This window comes from Typopeltis vanoorti, chromosome 15 (assembly GCF_054136105.1).
Source record: "Typopeltis vanoorti isolate ZY-2024b chromosome 15, IOZ_Tvanoo_1.0, whole genome shotgun sequence".
In the NCBI taxonomy this organism is placed as follows: Eukaryota; Metazoa; Arthropoda; class Arachnida; order Uropygi; family Thelyphonidae; genus Typopeltis; species Typopeltis vanoorti.
The window spans coordinates 63,727,857-63,750,130 of NC_143563.1; the positions used below are offsets into that span (position 1 = coordinate 63,727,857).

The 22,274-nt window shown below is 35.2% G+C and overlaps 1 protein-coding gene across 1 annotated transcript in view; it reads right to left on the reverse strand.

The window, feature by feature from the left end:
- LOC150098819 (proton-coupled zinc antiporter SLC30A2-like) overlaps positions 1-22,274 on the reverse strand; it is a 104,184-nt gene that overhangs the window by 49,610 nt on the left and 32,300 nt on the right. Inside the window, exons 3-4 of the mRNA XM_090404916.1 lie at positions 16,267-16,413; positions 4,772-4,925 (exon numbers count right to left, since the gene is read on the reverse strand). Of these exons, the coding sequence (XP_090261042.1) occupies positions 4,772-4,925; positions 16,267-16,413 (301 nt within the window). The remainder of the gene's footprint in view (positions 1-4,771; positions 4,926-16,266; positions 16,414-22,274) is intronic.

The following is a 22,274-nucleotide window of genomic DNA, read 5'->3' on the forward strand; positions in this document are numbered from 1 at the left end:
GCTCTTAAGTTTTACAGCTTGCCTTTCTACACCATTTTAGAAGGCTCTACAGGTTTTTATACCAATCATATATCCATTTGGTCTCAAGCCAAAATATGGAGTTATGAAATATCCAGGGATAAATAATCACTGATACCAATGTAATTTACTGGATATGGCCAATAGTGAAAATGATGCTTCATTAAATGTGAACCACATCAGAAACTATGAAGAGTTTGCATCCAGTGACTATTAGTCTTCGATACTATGCTTCAAGCTGAGAACAAGAATAAAAATGAAGATTTTGAGGAAGAAATTGCAGTAAAGCATTAAGACAGAAATGAAGACAAACGTTAAGTCAAAGAAGCAAGCATATCAGAAAGAGCTTGTAGCTATGTTAATACCACAATATTATGTCACTGCTATGATAGTATACACACAGAGAGAGAGAGAGAAAAAAAATTAAATCTACAGGAATTCTAGAACAAAAATATCATAATTTATCTTATATATAAAGCTGTATCATGTTAAGTTATGTGACGATAGAAGTATAAACAACAATCAGCATGAATCAACAAGTACAAATCTGAACTGAACTCTATTTTTAGTACTATGACAGAAAGTGACAGTAACTGAATCAACAATTATATGTCTTAACAACTAGATTAGTGCTTACAATTATTTGATAAAGATCCACCAAACCAGATGGAATTATGGTACACTAAATCAAATAATTCATCATTACAAGCCATATAAACTCTCTCTCATACATATACAGGGTGGTTCAAAATTCTAAATACAAACTTTGAGGGGAGGTAGAGAACATCAAAATCAACCATATTCACATAGGAAAGCATGACCGGAAACGCCACCAGAAGGTACTAACATGGACACAAAGATACAGAAATAACACAAGGTAGTAAGTAGCGTAAAAAAACTTTATTAGGTGTAATGAACAGTTCAATAGTAGTTGGATACATAATATGGTAAACGAGGTGCATGTCTGCCATCTCAGCGTTCATAAAATGATGCATGTTCTTCGTACGACGTCGAAAGCTTGAATGAGGAAGCCCCAATTACTTACCTGGAGCGCTGGTGAACAGCGCCACCTATCACTTTCGGGTGGCATTTCCGGTCATGCTTTCCTATGTGAATATGGTTGATTTTGATGTTCTCTATCTCCCCTCAAAGTTTGTACATGAAGTTTTGAACCATCCTGTATACACCCAGTGGATTCTGGGTAATTAGGCCACATCAAGAATAGCATATTATTGAAAGTTTTTCCACTTGGTTATACTATAAATTAAAGATGCCAAGAAATTATATTCTTGGTTTAATGCTTTTTATCTAAGTGTAAGCAAACAATGTTTGTGTGAAATATCTTCATGCTGGGCTACTTGTATATAGACACCAATGACTTCAAAATTGCTTTAGTATTCCATAATGTAAAGTATACACATCCTTGCAGATGTGTACAATGCTATGCATTATGAGAAGGGGCACTATCCAGACTGGTAGTGGCTTTTCAAGATCTATCTCTAATCAAGAATATTTTAATAAGGTCCAACACCTACGAAATATGACTTCTGGACTACTTCAACTTTGGAATCTCTTCTGGATCTGGCTCCCACTAATGAGACCTCAATAAAGGTCAAAACTGGCATGGGTAGTGGCGCTTCCCATAATAATGCACAGCATTATAAACATCTGTAAGGATGTGTGCTTTGCATTATGGGACACTAAGGCATCAATTGCCTCCTTAGTGTCCCATAATGCAAAGTCATCTGTTGTGAAGATACTTCATGTGCAAACATTGTTTGCTTACACTCGGATAAAAGATTAAACTAAGAATATGATTTCCTGGTGTCTTTAATTCAAGAATGGTTTACTTGAATATAGAGGCCCAATTAAGCAGCTGCTCTAATTAAACTAAGTTGTATGTCAAGAGTTTAAAAGGTGTATGTATGTAAGATAAAATATAACAGACAAATTTTTCATTTATTGCATAGCAAAATTACTAACTTATAGATAAACAACTGGCTTTAATAAAATTAAAATAATTGCCATAAAAATAATTTCATTTATATAAGTATTAAACACACATACAGTTCTTACCAGTTAATGATGTAGGAAATGATCACATGTAGATTTTTCTTTTTTTTCGGATTAACTGCAATTAAACAAAATCAGCACAGGTATTTTTGTTGCATGAAATAATCATAATTCAGTAATAAATTTTATAGCATCTTGGGTAGCACTCTTTCAAGATAAGGGGTATCATCCTCATTATGTTCTTCTGTTTTCTGATATTTTGCTGCAATTTTTTCCTCAAAATATTCATTTTTATTTTAGTATTGAAGACTATCGTCAATGGATGCAAACTCTTCATAGTTTCTGATGTAGTTCACATCTAATGAGACATCATTTTTACTATCAGCGACATCCAGCATTTCCATGAGTGAATGCTTTAAACTACAGTGAGAAAAACAGTTTTGAATGGTCTATTGCTTATTTCTCGCTATCAGCTATAAACTGTATTGCCAGTAAAAGAATAACTTTTACACTGGTGTTCTATGCAATTTTCAAGAACCAGTAAAATATTTCTTGATTTCATTGTAATTGCATGTTCTAATTCATAAGCCAATTTTTAATAATTGCAGATCATCCACACATTTTTGCTTGTGGTATTGAACTGGTAAGCTCTCCATTCTAAACCCTTTAAAGCATAGAAGCCTGTCCCCTTTTCCAATAACTACCAGCTTTTGTTTATCAGTTACAGACATATTTGAACAGCATAATAATAACAAGATCTACTGCTTTCATTGATCCAAACAGTTTAGCATGTTTATAACATGAATGATAAAATAGTCCTGTTTATCAGCAATAAATTTTTGATGCAAGATTATGTAATTTTTTACACATTCCATGTGGTACAGGTTATTGGCTAATCACAGCACCATGTCCCAAATAAGCAAAAGAATTTCTATTATATTTTCGTTTTGTTTTTGTTCTTCCAGGCTTGTCCCAATAAAAACAGCTGTCCTGATTAACCAGTGGATCAGTTAACTGGAATCTACTGCATGCGTGTGTGTATATGGTGTTTTAAGCCTACTTAAATTTTCACTAATTGACATTTTTAATGAATTAAAAAAGAGTATGAATTTGAAATGCATGGATAACTTAGAAGTAGGGATGATTTCCGAGTTTAAAATATGCCAAAAAAAAACCAAAAAAAAAAAAAAACCCATAGTATGAGATTGGGATAAAAAATGTCCAAGGAAAGATGGCAGGGATGAAACATGAATGATTTAAAATACAAAGAATCAACACATGAATTATGAAAAAAAAAAAAAAAAAACGTCAGCAGTGTGAATGAGATAGAAGGTGAAACTCATTATGCGTTAGCTACATGGTTCTCAAGACCAAAATGATTTTTTATGAACCATAAAGATTTTTATTTTGCAAACAATGTGGCTAACACACAACAAGCTTTCATCTTCGACTACCTGATAAAGTTTCTAAATGGCCAGCACACAATGTCATTCACACTGCTGGCTTGTCATTTATATTACTCATTTTTATTTTGTACTTTTTTTTCAATAATTTTTGACTTTAAATTCATTCATGTTTCATTCCTATCATCTCATATTTACATGTACACTTTAATGGTCATTATCTTCCACATTTCTTTCAAACTCATACTATTTTTTGGTGTGATTTTAAACCCAGTACTTTATTACTGAAATCATCCCTACCCTGCCTCCAAGTTGTCCAGGCATGTTCAAATTTGTTCTTTATAATACATTTAAAATTTAAATTAATGGTAATTTAATTAGCCAGTGAAAGATAATACATAGCCTACTGTTTGTCTTTTAAGAGGCAGCTTCATTCTATTTTATAAGCCTAGCTAGTCATACTTCTTTAACTTTAGGAACTACATGAAATATTTTCAGGAATTTATATTTATATATATATATACTGTTTTATTTATTATTTGATATTAGAGGAAAAAAATAAAAATAATTCATTGGGTTCATGCTGTTGAAAACCTTTATTAACTTATGTCTGGTAAAAGTCTGAAAGAATAATAAAATTCTAAAGAAATCAAATTCTGTTTGTTTGTGGTAAAACTTGTTTTATTCTTAAATTTTTAGAAATCTTCAACTTTAATATTCATGAAAACAATCTGGCCAAACTGATCTATTTTTCTTTCTTCTGACTAAATATTAAGAGAAGGATCACTAAATAAGTAAAACAAGTGTTCTTTTCCAGTTTGGCAGGTAAAAAGACCCAGAGGAAGACCAAGATATAGATGGATTGATAAGTAAAAAGTGCCTTAGAAGGCAGAAATATAAGATCTGATAATGTTGGAGTCTTGACAGATAACAGATTGATTTGGAGGAAAATTGTTAATTGGAAGTTTGTAATGGTGTAACTTTTTCGTGTAGTATTATAATTATCCTGTACATCTTCTGAGGGTACATATCAGGAATTTGATGATGATGATGGATCACAAAATATGGAATAAAAGTTTCCTACAGACGTTCATAATCAAAATTTTTATGTGGCTGATGAAAAGTTTGTCCAAATTTATGTCAAAACTGAAAAAGTTAACAGAATTTAGTAAAACATATCAAATACTGAATTTAATGAATATCTAGACAATAGAAAGAAATTAAAAAAAAATAAATAAAATGCAGTACTTTTAACAAAAACAGGATTTTTTATGATAAGATTTTATATGCTAAAATTTTTTTTTTGTAGAGAAATGCTGTATGTGATATCAACTCACATAATATTCATTGCTACACCTGCACCAGAGACTATGAGCATCACATCTGCATCTATTTCATAGTCTGGAACCCTAACTCGTTCAACAGCCATATAAACAAGTACACCTGTGAGCACCCAAATGAGCAGGACACTTACAACTGCACCAAGAACCTCTGTAAATAGTGGAAAGAGAGAGATCAATTGGACAATTTGCTTAAAACCAAATTTTGTTGTTCCTATTAAAAAGTTACAGAAAAATTAAACAGAGCATCATTATTCATTATAAAAAAATTCTGATTTAACTTAAAAATTTACATTTATTATTAAACAATATACAATCTCTCTACAATAAGGAACCATATATCCTTGTTCTTTTCTTGAAATATTTAATATCGAGAATCTTATTATTTTTAAACTATTTGAAAAATATCACTTATATAATTTACTTGCACAATTTTTTCTTTCCTCTTGCTTTACTTCTTGGAAAATATTTGATGTTGCTTGATGCTAGGTAACTGGGAGAAGATCTCCACACAGCCTTCCTTATAAGGCATGTAGAGAACCAACTATGGCTTCTAACCTAATGTCTAATCTTTGCCTTCTCATAGAGCACCCTGTTAGTAGTCATCTACCTAGATAGTTTAACAAATGACAATGGGCTGACAATTTGGGATTTTTTTTTTTTTTTTAAGTCAAGGAAAGCCTTATAAACTCAAAGAACTAACATGCTCATCTAGAGCATGCTTTTACAAACATCCATGCCAAAGGTGGGATTCAAATCCACAACTTGTTGGTTGGGGAGCAGGTATGCTATCCACTCAGCCAACCAAGCTGGCAATTACTCAAGATAATTGAATTAGTACAGAAATACAAGCTAGAATATACATGTCTCCAATAGATCTTATCATTCACTACATAACTTATTAGCTTCTAAAATTCTCTCAAGCAGAGTTAAAATAGAAATATACAAAATCATTTGACATATTGTTAAATTTGGAGCATAATAGAACAAGATACAAAAGCTTTGCAAATCTTTGAAATAAAATCCTTAGAAGTCTTTGGGCCTGTAAGAGAACACTTGAATAAAGAATGACATAATAATGAACTATATGAACTCAAAGATCTCCATTCCTTACTGATGAAATCAGAGTTTGCAGATGAGATGGCTTGGACATGCAAAAAGAATGAGTGACAAGAGAATGGCTTAACAACCATTCAGGATGAGGCCTGATGTAAAGTGACCCAGAGGAAGACCACAGCAACACTGGGAGGATAACATCCAAAAAGACTTAGCTGAGGTAAGTATTCTAGACTGGACTAGAAGAGCTCAAGACAGCAAAGAGTGGAAGAAGTTGGTATTTGCAACAAAGATCCTCAGAGGTTCAATAGGCTAAAGAAGAAGAAAGAATTTTTCTGTATAATAGTCACAGCAAACCACAAAGAGAACAAGTTTAAAAATAATCAATCTTTTCTCAAATGCTATAAAAATAGCAACACAAGATATAGGATCCAGTTTCGTTGCCCTAATTGGAAAAGGTTTCCCAATACATTCTTCAGCAGCACCTCAGAGATGTGACACCTTCCTCCTCAACAGCTCAACGGATCATTCAAAATGCTGCCATTACTAGGTTTCTCCATCAGTTTCTGTAAAGTGCTCATCTAGCAGTCTTAGTTCTTGCATTGCCACATTCATCATTCTCAGGGTCTTCCTGCAAGTCTTTTCTTGTCTGTTTTATTAGTAAGTACGTGTTTGATTAAATAGTTATCTGCTCTCTCTCCAAAAGTGACTGAACCACTCAATTCTCTTACTTCTTATATAAAGAACAGAATGTTGGGTCTTTGAAACAGGTTTTGTAGTTCTTCATTCATATAGTCCAGTATTTTTGATTGTGTAATGCAACGCTTTTTTCTATTATCTCCCTTTGTTGCTGACATCTTTCGCAACCGCAGGCTAATATTAGTTATAAATAGCTTAAACAGAATTTTTTTTTGGATTTTCTTGATGTCCAGATATTAGGAGTTATAAAATTGCAAAAAAATCCATGTTTAGCCCTCTCAATTATCACCTCTATTTCTTGATGCATATCATTATAGCTGTTAATGTTGACTTCTAGATGGTTAAAATCAACAACAACCAAGTTGGATCAGTTCTGATGGATCCTTGAATTGCATATATTAAGTTTTTTTAGTTTATGACAAGATCCAAGGGTTCTTTGCCTTAATTAAATTATATGTAATTTGTCTAACATTCTGATGAGTATCTCCAAGGATAATGATGCCATCAACATAATCCAACAGATTAGGCTCTTTCCGTTCATTTCTATCCTTTGTTAATTTAGCTCCCTGATGACTTTTTCCAATGCTAGGTTGAACAGGATTTATGAGACAGAATTGCCATGGGAAGTCTGCATTTTATTTTAAAACATGATGAATGTTCCTGTAGGCATGTGCCTTGCAAAGGATGTGGTGATCACACAGTCAAATCATATTTATATACTTCTGTGGTATTCTAAAAAGTTTTACTGCATTCCAGTGATTTCATCGTATACCATTACACTGCTTATTTAGGCCAAATAGAGGTTGTCAAGATCAGAATTTCATTTTACAACAAATAGTTGAGAAATCAAGGATCTGTACTAAAGAAGTTTTGAAGTTTTAGAAAAGGCATACAACAAGGTGCTTAGCAAAAAAGCTTTAAAATGCTACAATTATATGAGGTAAATGATACATTACACTAAGCAACACAGTCTATACTTAAGCTGTAAAGTGAGCAGTTTTGAATTGAAGGAAATACAGGAACATGGTTTTATGTAAAATCAGAGGTAAGACAAGAATGCACATATCTCCACTCTTATTCATCATCTATATGGATTGTGTCACAGGAAGAATCAGAGATATCAAACTTATATCTCTGCTTTATGCAGAGGATATTGTACTCCTAAATACATTTTGTAATTACTCCAGAAACAACTCCATGAGCTCAGATCATGACAAATGTTGAATTTTGCACCAAAAGACTACCACAGGATAAAGATGTTATTAGACTAGAAGCCTCAACTTTTGCTTAAAAAAAGCATGCCCTCTAAAACAGCAACATACCTGAAGGGAAAAGGCAGCATGGAAATACCTAAAATTAAACAAAAATAGTTATAGTGAAAGCAGACAAAGGAAATTCCACAGTAATCCTTGACTATAAGAATGAACTGAAATAATTATTTTTGGAAATGTCAGGATATATTCCCCACAACATCGATAAAAAATAAAATTATAAATCTCTTAGACAATAATTACAAGCTAGCCAATGGAAACTGTTCAAATTAAAAAAAAAAAAAAATTACCTGCATACATGTAGGCAGTGGTGTAGCTAGAGCTTTTGCCACCCGGGGTGATCCTCGAGTTTGCCACCCCTCTCAAAGCACCAAAAATAGTACAAAAAGTCAAAACGACGTATAGGGAAATAAATTAAAACACTATTTATTTTTGAAGTAAAACTTTAATTTCAACATTCAAAAATGTCATTTTTCTTGCTTTTCTGTTAGCAAAATCGTCGATGACATTCGCGAAGCCTATTTCATAGTAATGTAGGTAATTCTTAATCAATTTTATTTAGAAAAACTCCTCACACAACTAGCAACACTTACAGCAATTGTGAAGAAAATTTGCAGTAGCATTACAATATTTAGAAATGAGTTCTCCAGACCATATTTTAGAATTAACTGCAGAAGTTCAAAAAGGTTCTATGTGCCACCCGGGGCAGACCACCTCTCCCTAGCTACACCTCTGCATGTAGGCTATAAAGGCTACCCAAGGTCCAAAACCTAGAGCCTCCCCACTATGCCCCTTCGAGTGATGCATTGTTTTCTTTAAATATATGACAGATGTAATGCAAGCAAATTAATATATAGATACAGATGTTTGCACAGAGATTGGATGAAAACAAGAACCCAATTTGGAAAGCTTTTCTACTTGGTTACAACATATATAAAAAAAGAAGCAAACCTTGGAGGAAGTTTTTAGATGTCCTAGAGAATACAAATAAGATGTAAGAGAGTTAAGCAATGTGTAAAAGTAGCTAAACAAAAAGTCATGAGATTTGGTAAGAATATAGAAGAAAAATATCAAGAATGTATTTAACACTACTAAACAGAAACAAATGAATTTAATATGAAGATAATTTTCTTCAATGGCAGGAATATCAAGCAGAGTGTGTGTGTGTGTGGGGGGGGGACAAATATTAGATTGGGAAACTGAACAATGGGTGTGCATAAGGTTCCACACATGGTTCTACTCAGGAAAAAGTGGAGGAATTTTTCAAGGCATTAGAGAAAGCAGCTGATACAATGAAAAAGGAAAAGTTGGTCCTTATTGGAGATCTAAACGGCAGAGTAAGAAATCATTACCAGACATATAGAAATGTTTTGGAAAATTTTGGAGAAATTTTTCAAATAATAATGGTAAGTACCTGATGGATTTCTGTTCAGGATATGGATTAGTTATTACTAACAAATGTTCCAAAATAAAAAATGTGCACAAATTCACATGGAGAGAAGATGAAAGAAATAAAAGTCTTCCTGACTATGTTATTGTTGATAGCAACAATTATCTACTGCTTCAGGATACATGAGTGCAAAGAGGATTTGAAATTGGAAGTAATCATCATTTGGTTTTAAGCAAGATAAAATTGAATTTTATACTGAAAAGAATACTCCGTAAGAATGTTTTAAAACAAATCAAAGTTGAGTAGCATTCAGAAGTGAACTATAGACTAAAATACATAAATGATATTCAAGAAAAAACGAGAGTTTGCAAACAAGAATCAAACTTCAGAGATTCAGTGACAAATCCTGAAGAGGACATGGATTCAGCCAGAAAGGCATGTGGTGGGATTGTGTACAAGGATAGAAAAAAAGATTGAAACTGCATGGTGGACTTAAGATGTTAAAGAGGCCGTCAAGGAAAAGAAGAAAGCATATCAAAAGTTCCTGCAAGTTAGCTTGTGCTCTTAGAGAATATAGAGAAAATTTTCTTTAAATGAACATGAAAAACACAAAGTAATGATATTTATTTAAAGCCATATATTTCAGCCTGAATATTACAGGTCATCATTAGTGGCAACAATAGTTAATTACAAGTAGAATGCAAACAATGGGTTGATTTGAAAAAGTAAGAGCCATTTAATGCTATACATAAAACAATTCAATGGTATAACTGAGAAATACTGAAATATTATAATGAATTTAGTTTAATCCTTTATCCAAGTGTGAGCAAACAAAGTTTGCACCTGAAAGTATCTTCAGGACTAGGGTAAGGTAGTAACAACACCAGGCAACTCGTTGCAAAGGTGGCACAAGCTTACATCACTCCTATCTCAGTATCTCCCATAATGCAAAACACATCTCCTTGCGGATATGTATAATTATTATTATTATTATTATTTTTGGGCTACTCCAGGAAGTCCTTAGACTTATCAAGGGAGGCCCTAAACATCATGTTCACACAACTATACGACATTCTCACAGTATCTATCATACCTTGCCTTGAACTCGCTCACCGTCATAGCACCCACAACAGACGCTGGCAGCTTATTCCACTCATTTACCACTCTAAAAGTAAAGAACCCAGCTCTAATACCACTGCTAACCACACTTTTGCCCAGCTTCCATAGGTGTCCCCTAGTTCTCCCACCACCAGTCCTGATCTCAAAAATATCCTCTGAATGAATTATTTAAGAATTTAAATTAGCAATTTGAATGTCTCAATCATATCTCCCCTTTTCCACCTATCAACCAGTTTCTGCAACCCACAAATCTTCAACCTGTTCTCATATGGTTCATTCCATAGACCTGCTATCATCTTAGTCACTCGCCTCTGGATCCTCTCCACCTCCTCCCCATCAAGAAGGAACCGAGGTGACCATATCTGGGCACAGTAGTCAAGATGAGGTCTTATCAAGGCTCGGTACAGAGGTACAATAACTTGCTCGTCTCTGCTCGTTAAGTATTTTTCAACAACCAAGTGAGTTGATGAGATGATTTAGCTACTTTCGCAATGTGCCCCCTAAACTTCATCTCCCTATCCACCAACACTCCCAAGTCCCTGGCCTCATCAATCTCTTAGAGTATAGTTCCACCCATGTGGTATACTGCTGCTAATCTTTTCACCCCAAAATGCATAACCTTACATTTTGTCACATTAAATTGACATCCATTCTCCTTAGCCCAGAACTCCGATCTATCTAAGTCATCCTGCAAGACTTTGACATCTTCCGCATTCACTATCGCCCTCCCCAACTTTGCATCATCAGCGAACAAATGAACTGTTCCACTTAGATCCTTCCCTATATCGTTAATGAACAGATTAAACAGCAGTGGTCCAAGAACAGAACCCTGCGACACCCCACTAGTCACAGGCCGTCTTTTGGACTCCACTCCTGAATAAACCACTCTCTGATATCTCTCCATCAACCACCCACCTATCCATCTCACCAACCCTATATCCATTCCCATATGTTGTAGTTTACGGATTAGAATTCCATGTGGTATCCTGTCAAACGCCTTTGCCAGGTCCAGCAGTATCACTGTAAACCCATTTCCCTTATCCAGTTCAGCCGTCACATTGTTATAAAACTTGAGCAAGTTACTCAGGCATGATCTAACCTTTACAAAGCCATGCTGTCCCCTGTACAGTATCTCATTTTCATCAATCCATTCCTGTATTTTTCTCTTGACTACTTTCTCCAAGACCTTGACAACAATTCTTGATATGCTGATCGGTCGGTAATTTGCAACCATAGTCTTGGATCCTCCTTTATGCAGTGAAACTATATTCCCCTCTTTCCACGCCTTCGGGACTAAACCAGACCCAAGACTCAGATTAAACAACATGGTCAAGGGCACTGATAATTCCTTAGCCGCTTCACGCAAGACCCATGCTGGTATACCATCCAATCCCACAGATGTATTCACATTAAGGTTCTGTAATAGACTATTCACCTCCACTTCATTCATCACAACTCCCGTATAAACTAATGGCTCCTTCATTTTTTCAATGTCACCACCTGGATGATATACTTTTGCAAAGTGCGCACTCAGTAACTCCACTATATCGACTGGTTCAGTGACCTCCTTACCATCGCCATTCCTTAAAATCATTTTGCCATGTACAGTTTTTTTCTTGCTTGCAGCACATTGAAAGAACTGTTTGGGATTCTCTTTTGCTTGCATAGCTAGTTTCCTTTCATAATCGGCTTTTGCTGTTTTTACCACACTCGTTACCCTTCTGGCCTGCACTTTATACCGTTCGTGTGCCTGCAGGTCATCCCTTTCTTTAAATTCCCTCCACAGTTGTTTCTTTTTTTGCAGCTCAAGCTTAATGGTGTTATTCATCCATTTAACCCCTGCTTGTTTTACTATTCGGACCCTAGGTATACAATCAGCCATAACCTCCTGTAAATGCTCCTTGACCACTTCCCATGCTCTATCGTCGTCCAGCCCTTGCAGTTGTACATGCCATGGCACTGATCCAAGCAATCTCCTAAGCTTGTCATACTTGCCAGCACGGTAATTCCACATATACCCTGTCTTAATCAAAAATTCCACACCTTTAGCCACCTCCCAGGTCAAGACCTTATGATCACTCTCACCAATAGGTGGCAACATGGTCATATTCATTACAGTCAAATTGTGAGATGCTATTACCAGGTCAAGCACTCTCACACCCCTAGTAATAATTGAATAAAATCCATTTCCTTCCTCACGTGTCCTCTCCTCCTTCCAATCAATGTTACCATAATTAAAATCCCCCATAATAATTACCCTCCTTCCACTCATTTCATCAATTTGTTTATGCATACTATCTCCACCATCTATTCCATCACCTGGTCTATAGCAGCACTCAACTGTATATTTTATTCTGCCAGTCTCAATCTCACACCAAATAGCCTCAAATGAGCTCCTTTCACTATCCTGCAATACAACTTCAATTCTCCTTGGCTGCAGTTCATCAGCTATCATCAATAACACCCCTCCCCCCATTTTATTCTCTCTGTCTCTCCTAAACACACTATAACCTACACATTCTATCCCACTAACTATATCATCTTTCGTCAGCCATGTTTCACTAATGCCAACCTGTGGCCAGGAAGAGCCAATCAAGGCCAAAAATTCTTCCTTCTTGTTCCTAATACTCCTGGCATTAGTATACATGAAATGCAGCGATCCCTTTGTCCCACCCCTATCTTGATGCGTTATTCTAAATGTCCCATTCCCATTTTTTGTCCTTGGTGCTGGCTCAGGTATATTATATACATTTTTACACTCAACTGTCTCACTGATGTCTGCATATCCACTCCCCCCCCCCCCATCCTTGGTAGTTCTAGTTTCCCTGGTTCTACACATCCATTTTCACTTCATTTAGCTACACTTTTTCCAGTCTTCGCACACCAAGTCCATTCAAATTCAGGCCATCCATCTTGTATAAGTCCTTTCGCCCATCAAACTCATTCCACACCACACCGTCTGCATAACCTGCGCATAATGTCATTTGCGATTATGGCCCTCCTTCTAAACTCCTCTCTGTCATACTGCGGCAACAGACTCACCATTCTAACTTTGTCACTCTTTTCTTTCGCTATATTTTATACTTTAACAATACTTTCAAGTCCTCTCTCATAAAAAATTTATCACCTTTCAATTCATTCGTACCCGCCACAATTATTAATTCTTTCACCCTCTGTTTTTGCACTCTAATACTCTCACTTACATCCTTAAATTTTGCAATGTTATGCATTAAGGGAAGGGCCACTACCCAGACTAGTTTCAACCTTTATTGAGGTCTCTTCAGTGAGAGCCAGGCCTAGATGTGGAGACACCAGGCAGAAGCAATAACAAGGTCATTTCTACCTATAGGAGTTGCCAAAAGGTGCGCCACCTTTTCTTTTTTTATTAAATTATCTGGATTTAGAGAAAAATGTTGAAAGTTTATTTTTCACCAAGTCATGTAGAATTGATCAAAGTTCGTGATTTAGCTTATTTGAAAGCTCATTCTCTAGCACTAAAATAGCTCTTTTTATGTCGGCTAGGGAACCGCATGTTGCGTTAATTTGCTCCCGAAGTAAAGCCTGGCTCACCTCGGAAAAAATCAACAAAATCCTGAAAAAACATGACTTGACCTCTTGTTACAGACCATATAGAAAATTGGCATCCCTTATCCGCTCCACTAAAGACCAACCACTTCCCCTAGACCTACCTGGTGTATACCAAGTTCTTGCAGCTGTAAATTGTCCTACTTTGGCCAAACAAGCAGGACAGCAAATATCAGAATCTCAGAACACAAGGACTACATCCGATTTCACCAGTACAGCCAATCTGGGCTTGCAGACCATGCTCTGGATACTCGCCACAGAATAAGGTGGAAGAAAGCCACAGTAATACACTGCAGCAAGTTCAAATATTAAAGACTATTCATGGAATCAGCCTCAGCCTTTAGGAACATGACAAACCTTAACAAATTTGGATGCATGAGACTGTCCCAAATTTGGGAAACATATCTGAAGAACTTCAACCATAAAAAGGCCAAGAAAACCTAATATAGCCTGCCGGGGGCACCATCAGGACTTCAGGAAAACGGTAGCTTCCTCACTTCGTTTCTCATTTGCTGCTATGTAATACTTGCGTGCATGTGTCTTTATCTAAGTACCCATGAAGATGGCAACGTGATGTTGCAGAAATATCGGAAAGTATATATTAAAGTTGATTTAATTTATATTTCTAGTGTATGCTGTCAATTCCTTAAGTATTTAGTTATAATATGAAAGAAAGTGGATTAAACCTGATATTGAAGATTTTGGTGATAACAATTTCTTTGTTTTTCTTCAATTCCTGTAGAGACTTGTATTCACTAATGGATTTGTTGGTTTTTGGTGGTTTTGCGATAGATATCAGGTTTAATCCTGATATTTATCGGAATTGAAGATATCAAAAGTTAGCTCTTTGCTTTATGCATGAAATGGATTAATGCAAGTGTGGCATTCTTTAACTAAATTGAATAGAAGCTATAAAAAATTTGGCAGGAAGTTACCAAAAGTACCAATAAAAATTTCTATAGGTTTTCCATGGCATTCTCAATGGAGAATCAATAGAAAAAGTAAAATATTCCATTTACTGAGGCACAATTTACAATGACAATCTCAAATTAAGTATGGAAACAGACAACAGAATAACAAAGCTGGTACGAGAGGAAAGTCAACTGAATAAATTTCTGTGGAGTAAGAGAAAGAAATTAATGAAAACAATAAACTAGCTGTATATAAGACAGTGTTCAAACCAATTTTAACTTATGGATCTGAGAGCTAGGTTAGAAATAAAAAGATCATCAGACTGGAGACTACACAGATATGAGTTCTGAGAAAAATTAGGAGAGTGAGGAGATAGCATCAATGGAAGAATTATATTAAAAATGAAGGTATTAGGAAGGAAAGAAGGAACTTGAAACTTAATATTCAAGAAATGTGTGAGCAGAGGTAATCTAAGATGGTACGATCACATAAAAATAGAATGGGAGAGGAAAGATTAGCAAAACAGGTGTTTGATGCTAAAATGGCTGAAAACAGAGCCAGAAGAGTTTCAAGATCTAGGTGGATGATGCTGTCGGAAGTGGACTAGAAGACAGAAAAATAACACCTGACAATACTGGAGTGCTGACTAGTAAGACTAATTTGGAGGAAAATTGTTGACAGAACATTAATAATGCTAAACATAACATAATTATGTAGCATTGTTAATATATCCTGTACACCCCCTTGGGGATACATATCAAGAAATTGATGGTGATGATATGTTTTTTTTTTTAAATCTGAAACTATTTCTTCCACATTTCTCACTGATACTGTACTATGGATATACTATGTAATTATATATAATATGGAAAATAACTACAGAAAGTTGCTTACTTTAATTCAATAATTTTAAAAGCAGTCTCACACTTGTAAACATTTCTGAATGTTTTAGCAGGTAATAAATGTTGCGCTGTACTTATGATCATTTTGTATGAGTTCTGCTTTCATATGCAATTCTTGAAAACACTGATCTGCTTGTTCATAGCTAGCAATATAAGCATTATAAGATTAAATGACTGAGATGAAATATACATGCAGATATCTTCATTGTTTGAAAACAAAATTCACAGATATTTTATGCAAGATAGCAGAACTGTTGCTATGATGAATGAATGAAACATATATGATGGTATATATTTGTTACTGCATACCATTGCTGGGAGCCATTTGTTTAAAATCTTTCAAAGCTTAGAGGAAATAAAGATTTTCTTGGTGATTAAAATTTTTTAAATTTTTGAAAATTAAGTGGAAGGATTCTTAGAATGCAAAATATATATATATTTTTATTTAAAAGCTAAGCATGTTTTCAACTATTCTCACAAAATGCTCATTAATATCTTGAATTGATAAAAAGATTAACATATTTAATTAATGATAGCATAAAAAAGATTACTGTTCACCTGCTCTATAATACCCAAATGACATTCTTTTTGTTGGTTGTTTCTGTCCAACCCAAATGGCAAAGAGACTAATAAGAAAACTAGCAAGGTCACTAAGAAGATGTGCAGCATCAGTCATTATTGCTAAACTATTAGAGAGATAACCACCTGGAAATCATAATATAAGTAAAAATGTATCAGCACACAACGCTACAAAATTAATAAAGTACATCAGCAATATTTACAAAATATATCAGTGCTACGACAAAAAATACTAAAATTATGTATAGAAGAAAGAGCAGTCTCATCATTTAATCAATTTTAAACAAGATGAGCACTCTTATGTAAGTATGGAAATACAAAAATAGGTTACAGAGCAAGTTTAATTATAAACATGAAAGTCAAGGTCTTGCAGGAGGACATCACTTTTAGTTTTTCTTTATATTTGCTATTATGGTATTTTAAACTACACACATTAATAATTTATTCTTTTGAAGCTTTTCTTCATTGAGACAGCAACTAGTATATGTGAAATATCTGTGTTAAACGTTTAATATGATAAAAGTTTAATGGAGTGAAACAGCACTAGGAAATGATTAAAAATAGTATTTAATGCTTCCAATATTTCATCTCAGTTACAGAGACATCATCAGGGAGTACAAAATGAGACTTGTAGTGCATGCACACATGTGCACACACACACACACACAAAAATAGATATGGTTGCATAAAACACACATAGGCAGCACAAAACCAACATGTGGATGAAAGACTAGAGTCCTAACTAGGTGGGATGCCCTCTATAGACACCTGTCAGCAGCCTAGGATGCAAATTGGAATCTCTAAGTATTAGTGTTCCCTATATTTCGGAAAGTTTTATGCAACCATATTTACTTACATTCTGCTGCTCTTTAAAATCAGCCTAAGATTCTAAAAATAGCCTTTCTCTTCTAAATTTGCTGTGATGGAGCATGATGGTCTTTTTCCAATTGATTCCATGAGCTGTATCCAAAGCATGGTCTACAAGGCCAGATAGACCACAGTCATAACTGTAGATGTATTTTTTATGTTCTTCCATTTGGATGATAGCTGATCTTCCTGTCTGTCCACAATTAGCCAACTTACAGGAATAAGGAACTCTATATACACCTGGAACTAAGAGGGGAGGGAATTTGTCTTTAGTGGAGCAGATAAAAAAGGTAGCTAGTTTTAAGTGGGGGCTTGAAAGTGGTGCAAAGATTGTATTTTGAAAATTGGAAAAAAAAAAAGAGCAAACAAAAAAAATGTGAGAAAAGCTTTTTCTTTCCATATTTATCATTCATATAAGAGAAATATTTTTATCTTAATTTTATTAGTGTTCACTAATTTTACACTGTAGAAAAGTTATAGCCATTCTTACACTATATAAAGAAATAATATCCATAATGCTATACAATACATTTTTTTTTATCATGAGCTCAATAAAAGTTGTATAATTAATTGTATTGTGGAGACATGCATTCCATCAAAGTATGTATAAAACAAATAGAAATCAAATAATCCTACATATATCTACTACTTGTGCAGGATAATTTGGATGTTTCATATGTCTGGATATTTTGTAACTTACTGTACCATTCATAACCCATAACTGAGAACAGTACCTTGTATGCCTTATTTCAGAAATTTCCCAGATTAAAATATAAGCAAGTTCTCACAAATAACAATTAACTCCTCAAATACTCATCTATACATCATTCTGGTCAACTTTAAGCTCTCTCTCTCTCTGTGGTGTGTGTGTGTGTGTGTGTGTGTGTGTGTGTGTGTGTGTGTGTGTGTGTCGGGGGGGGGGTTCTCGTGTCTTTAGGACATGATTTGGAAATTTAACACCTACTACATATATGAGACAAGACTATGTTAGGTAAAACACCTACTTATATGAGAAAAAAGATTATAATAGGTAAAACATGACTAAGATAATGTTTCCATGAGGTTTACATTCACCATCAACAGAGTATGCGTGGACAAGCACAAAATTAAACTACTGAACTAACATGCTTGTCAACCGTCGTGATTCCAAATGTAGCTTGGAACCATGGATGGTGAGTATCAATTGTTACAGACCATTCAGATTAGATAAGATGATTTCTAATAATAGTTTCTCAGAAATGAATTGAGAATAATATCATTTTTGTTTGGATTTGGTCAATGTAGCACAGCTCACAAAATTCTTCCAAGAAATGAATAATTAAATATGTGGTGTGATTGAGGAAGAGGAGGAAAGTTGTCTATTTTCAATTTATTTTGTGGTGAGATCAAGGCATAATCAACCAAACCAGACTGGCCTTCATGGATGTTGAGAATGTATGTGCTTGTCTCTACAAATTTTTTAATTTTATGGCTCACTTAGCCATAATAAAGTTATCATACATGGAATAGCTAATAGCCTAACAGCAAACCTGAATTATGTTAATAATTCCATGAATTCAGAAGTTTACCTTAATGAGTTTATTCTCTGATCATGATGAGTGCAGCTTCCCGCCAAAATATTATTATTATCTCAGACCTCCAGGGAGTCAAGGACTCATCAAAAGAGGCTATAAATCACCCAAACCAGCTTTCATACCTTCTCTTAAATTCATTCACAGCAGATGCACTCACTAAAGGCAAACTATTTCACTCACTCACTGCTCTGTGAGAGAAAAACCTAGCTCTTACTCCTTTCTTGACAGTGAACAAACTTACTTTCCATGGATGTCCCCGTGTTCCCCCCCCCCATCTTCCATATAACAATATCCTATTGTTAAATTTGGAATGAAAGAAGATTGAACCTATAAGTCCTTCATTCTGAGTTTAACACGAAAAGTCATTCCCAGAGTCAGTATTGGTTTATCAGACTAAATAAGATGATGTTAACTTACCAACATAATTCCTTTTTCTTTGTACATACTGTTTCGAGTTATTTAATTGTAGATAATTCTTCTAAATCTCCTAATGTAATAACTGTGTGCTTTCTATAAATAATTGTGTACGAGAGGGAGAACGAAGTAATCGGCTTATAAAAGGAAATGGCCTGAAGCAAAACACGTGAGCAAGGCAGAGTAGCATGAGAGTTTCTCCAGGAGCTCACCAGAGTACAGCATGGTGCTAGTTGCCAGGAAGAAGTAAGTGCCATGCGCAGTGAAGGAAAAGCAGTGACGTAGGAAGAAAAACATAGGGCACACAATATAAAATCGGTTGCGGTGCCTACAGCTCTTTCTTGGTCCTTTTCTTCAATGGGGTGGTCAACGAAGTCAGGAGGTCGTGCGGAGGTCGGAATGGCCACATGGATGTGTCCAGGGCAGTTCGAGAGTCAACCTGTAGCCAAGCAGAGCAAAGTTCCCAATCCAGCAAGGAACCCATCGGAGAATAGAATACCATGCTAACTGACCTGAGAGTGGCGAACCTACACTGTCGCTTCAATGAAACTGTGCCCTATCCGAGACCATTGTAGATTCGCGTAGATGAAGTCTCATAAGATTAGGACGAAACCAAGGATGTGCTGCCTGGATGCACGTATAGAAGGACAAGTATTTCTTCATGCCTGGGTAAAGTAGACTTTTGATATGTTTTATAACTATACTGAGAGAATCTTGTGTTGCTAGTGTGATGGACTTTCAAATTGCTCAGACTGAATAGTGAAAGAACTTTAGTGTTCTCACTCAAGAAACTAGAGAAAGTTTGAGCTTTAAGCTGAAGAGCTGTGTAGAATTGCTTTAGAGATATTTTCACTGTGTTGAGTGCAAATCTCTTCAGAAATGCTGTTGGCGGAGTATAAGATTGCCTTGTAATTGAACTGTGATCCCTAATTAATGTCTTAGAAAACGTGTAAAAATTTAAAGTAATTAACAGAGTACTCTAGAACTTTAGTATTGATATAATAATATGCTTGAAATGATTCATATCTGTATACGTTCGTGAAATTGATGATTAAATGTTTTTTGTTATGTTAATTTATTGACTTGCCTGATTTTCTTCCTATTGAACCACTCATAAAAGTAAAGAAGGCTACAACTGCAAAGCAAATCTTGATAGCTTAGATCAGGCAAGGCCAACTTCATTCTATACGAGGGCCAATATATATGATGAATGGTAGCGTCACGGACGCACACTTTCAGACTCGTTACTCTGGAGCACATAGAAATCTACCACTCCCACTACTACAAACTTGCACAGAGAAGCAGTAGATTTTATAAACTGAGTAATCATTTTAAAGCAATTCTGATTCCGTGTCGAGAATATAAATTGTTTCCGTCATCAGAAATAATGAATATAACTAGTATATCAATTAGAAAATCTGCAGTGTAAACTAATAGCTAAATTGATAATACATCTAATTTAACATAGTATTTATCCTGTTGCGGGCCGTACAATATCATGTTACAGGCCGCATTCGGCCCTGCTGTTGGCCACCTATGGTTTAGATGATCTAAGTAATTAATAGTTTTGGTTAAGATAAACATTGTAGTGGGCTAAGCTGGAAACTAATTCCTTGATATTGCATTGTTCAACTATCTAAGACATAGAGTGGCACAGCTAAAAATAAAAAAAAAAAAACCCTTGATGTGCTGATATATGTGCATTACCAATTGGATTGATTTATGGCCTAGACTGAGCTATGAGGCTGCATTGAAATTAACATAAACTGAATTTGTAGTAAGTAACCTAAGAATGAAAAGACAAAGCATGTTAGAAAACCTCAAAGATATAAAATTCACATAAGAGAGTATTAAAACAACGTCATGAAGGGTACAACAGCGAATCTGACAAAGGCGAAGCCGAGCAAGAATTAGTTAAAGCAATTAATGACAACAAGCATTAACGACATAAAGACAAATTTTACAATCGCGCAGCCGATAGGATTTGATTCACAAATCTAAGGCAATAAAATAACTGAATCAAAGTGAGCAGGTAGTAGGACAAATCAGGCAAGACGAGATTATTGAGTAATTTTAAGATTCATACATTTTGTATAAAAGTAAATTTGTAACTGATATCCCACTATGGCTCTGTCATCTAGCATGGGAATGGATGATAGCGAATTCTTCTGGACGGTAAATCCGCAATAGGTTTTCCCACAATTTTCTGACGATGTATTGTAATTCTTTTCCTATGTTGAAGAACTCAGGAAGTTAGCCAACTGGACAGATTTCCAGTTACTAATCCTACTCAGAAGCAAATTGACAGGCAAAGCTAAAAATTTTCTTTATTCTTCCCCGATTCTCAAAGATACATTAGATTACAATAAGTTTAAGAAGCATTGATCTCACAATTTTCTAAGCTAAGGAGCATTGGACCCAATCTTTGGAAACTACAAAGGAGCACTCAGAAAGACACAGAAAACGTGACTGAATTTTATAATCGTCTATTGATGCTGGCTAACAGTCTGAGTGTCTCCAATGAGGATAAACCTCACTTGGATTGGGCAGCGTTCCTTCCAACAGTTTCGACAGGGACTAAAGTCAGAACTGAGAATCTGCATATAAGAAGAAAATCCCAACATCAGAGGAGTTACAAGGCAGTTAGAGAAAAGGAGCAGATGATCGGAGACATTTGTACCTCATCTAACATGAGCCATATAAAACATTATAGAAGAGATTGGTAATCCTGCAGACATTAAACCAGGGAAAGAAAATAAGAAAGAGAGGGGAACAGGTAAAAGCCAATTCTGAGGGTGAGAAAACAGTGAACTTTAATCAAGTGTCTGATTAAAATTTAAATTATTTAAATTTTTCAAGTGTCTGATTATAAAGACAGTTCCACCAAGGAGAAGAGAATGGTTGACATGAAGGAGGTGCAATCCTTAATCATCCAAGAGGTGAAACGATTGCAACAACCAGTGATGGACCACCTTGATGCAGTGATACAACAGCTGGCAGCCACCACTTCCAAGTCCTCAGAAACTCATACCCCTCCAGCAGAGAAAATAAATAAGGCAGTTAAGGAAGTTGAAAGACAGAATCAGCCCATACTGAATTGCCTTAAAGAAGTAATGCAGGGGCTAGAGAATG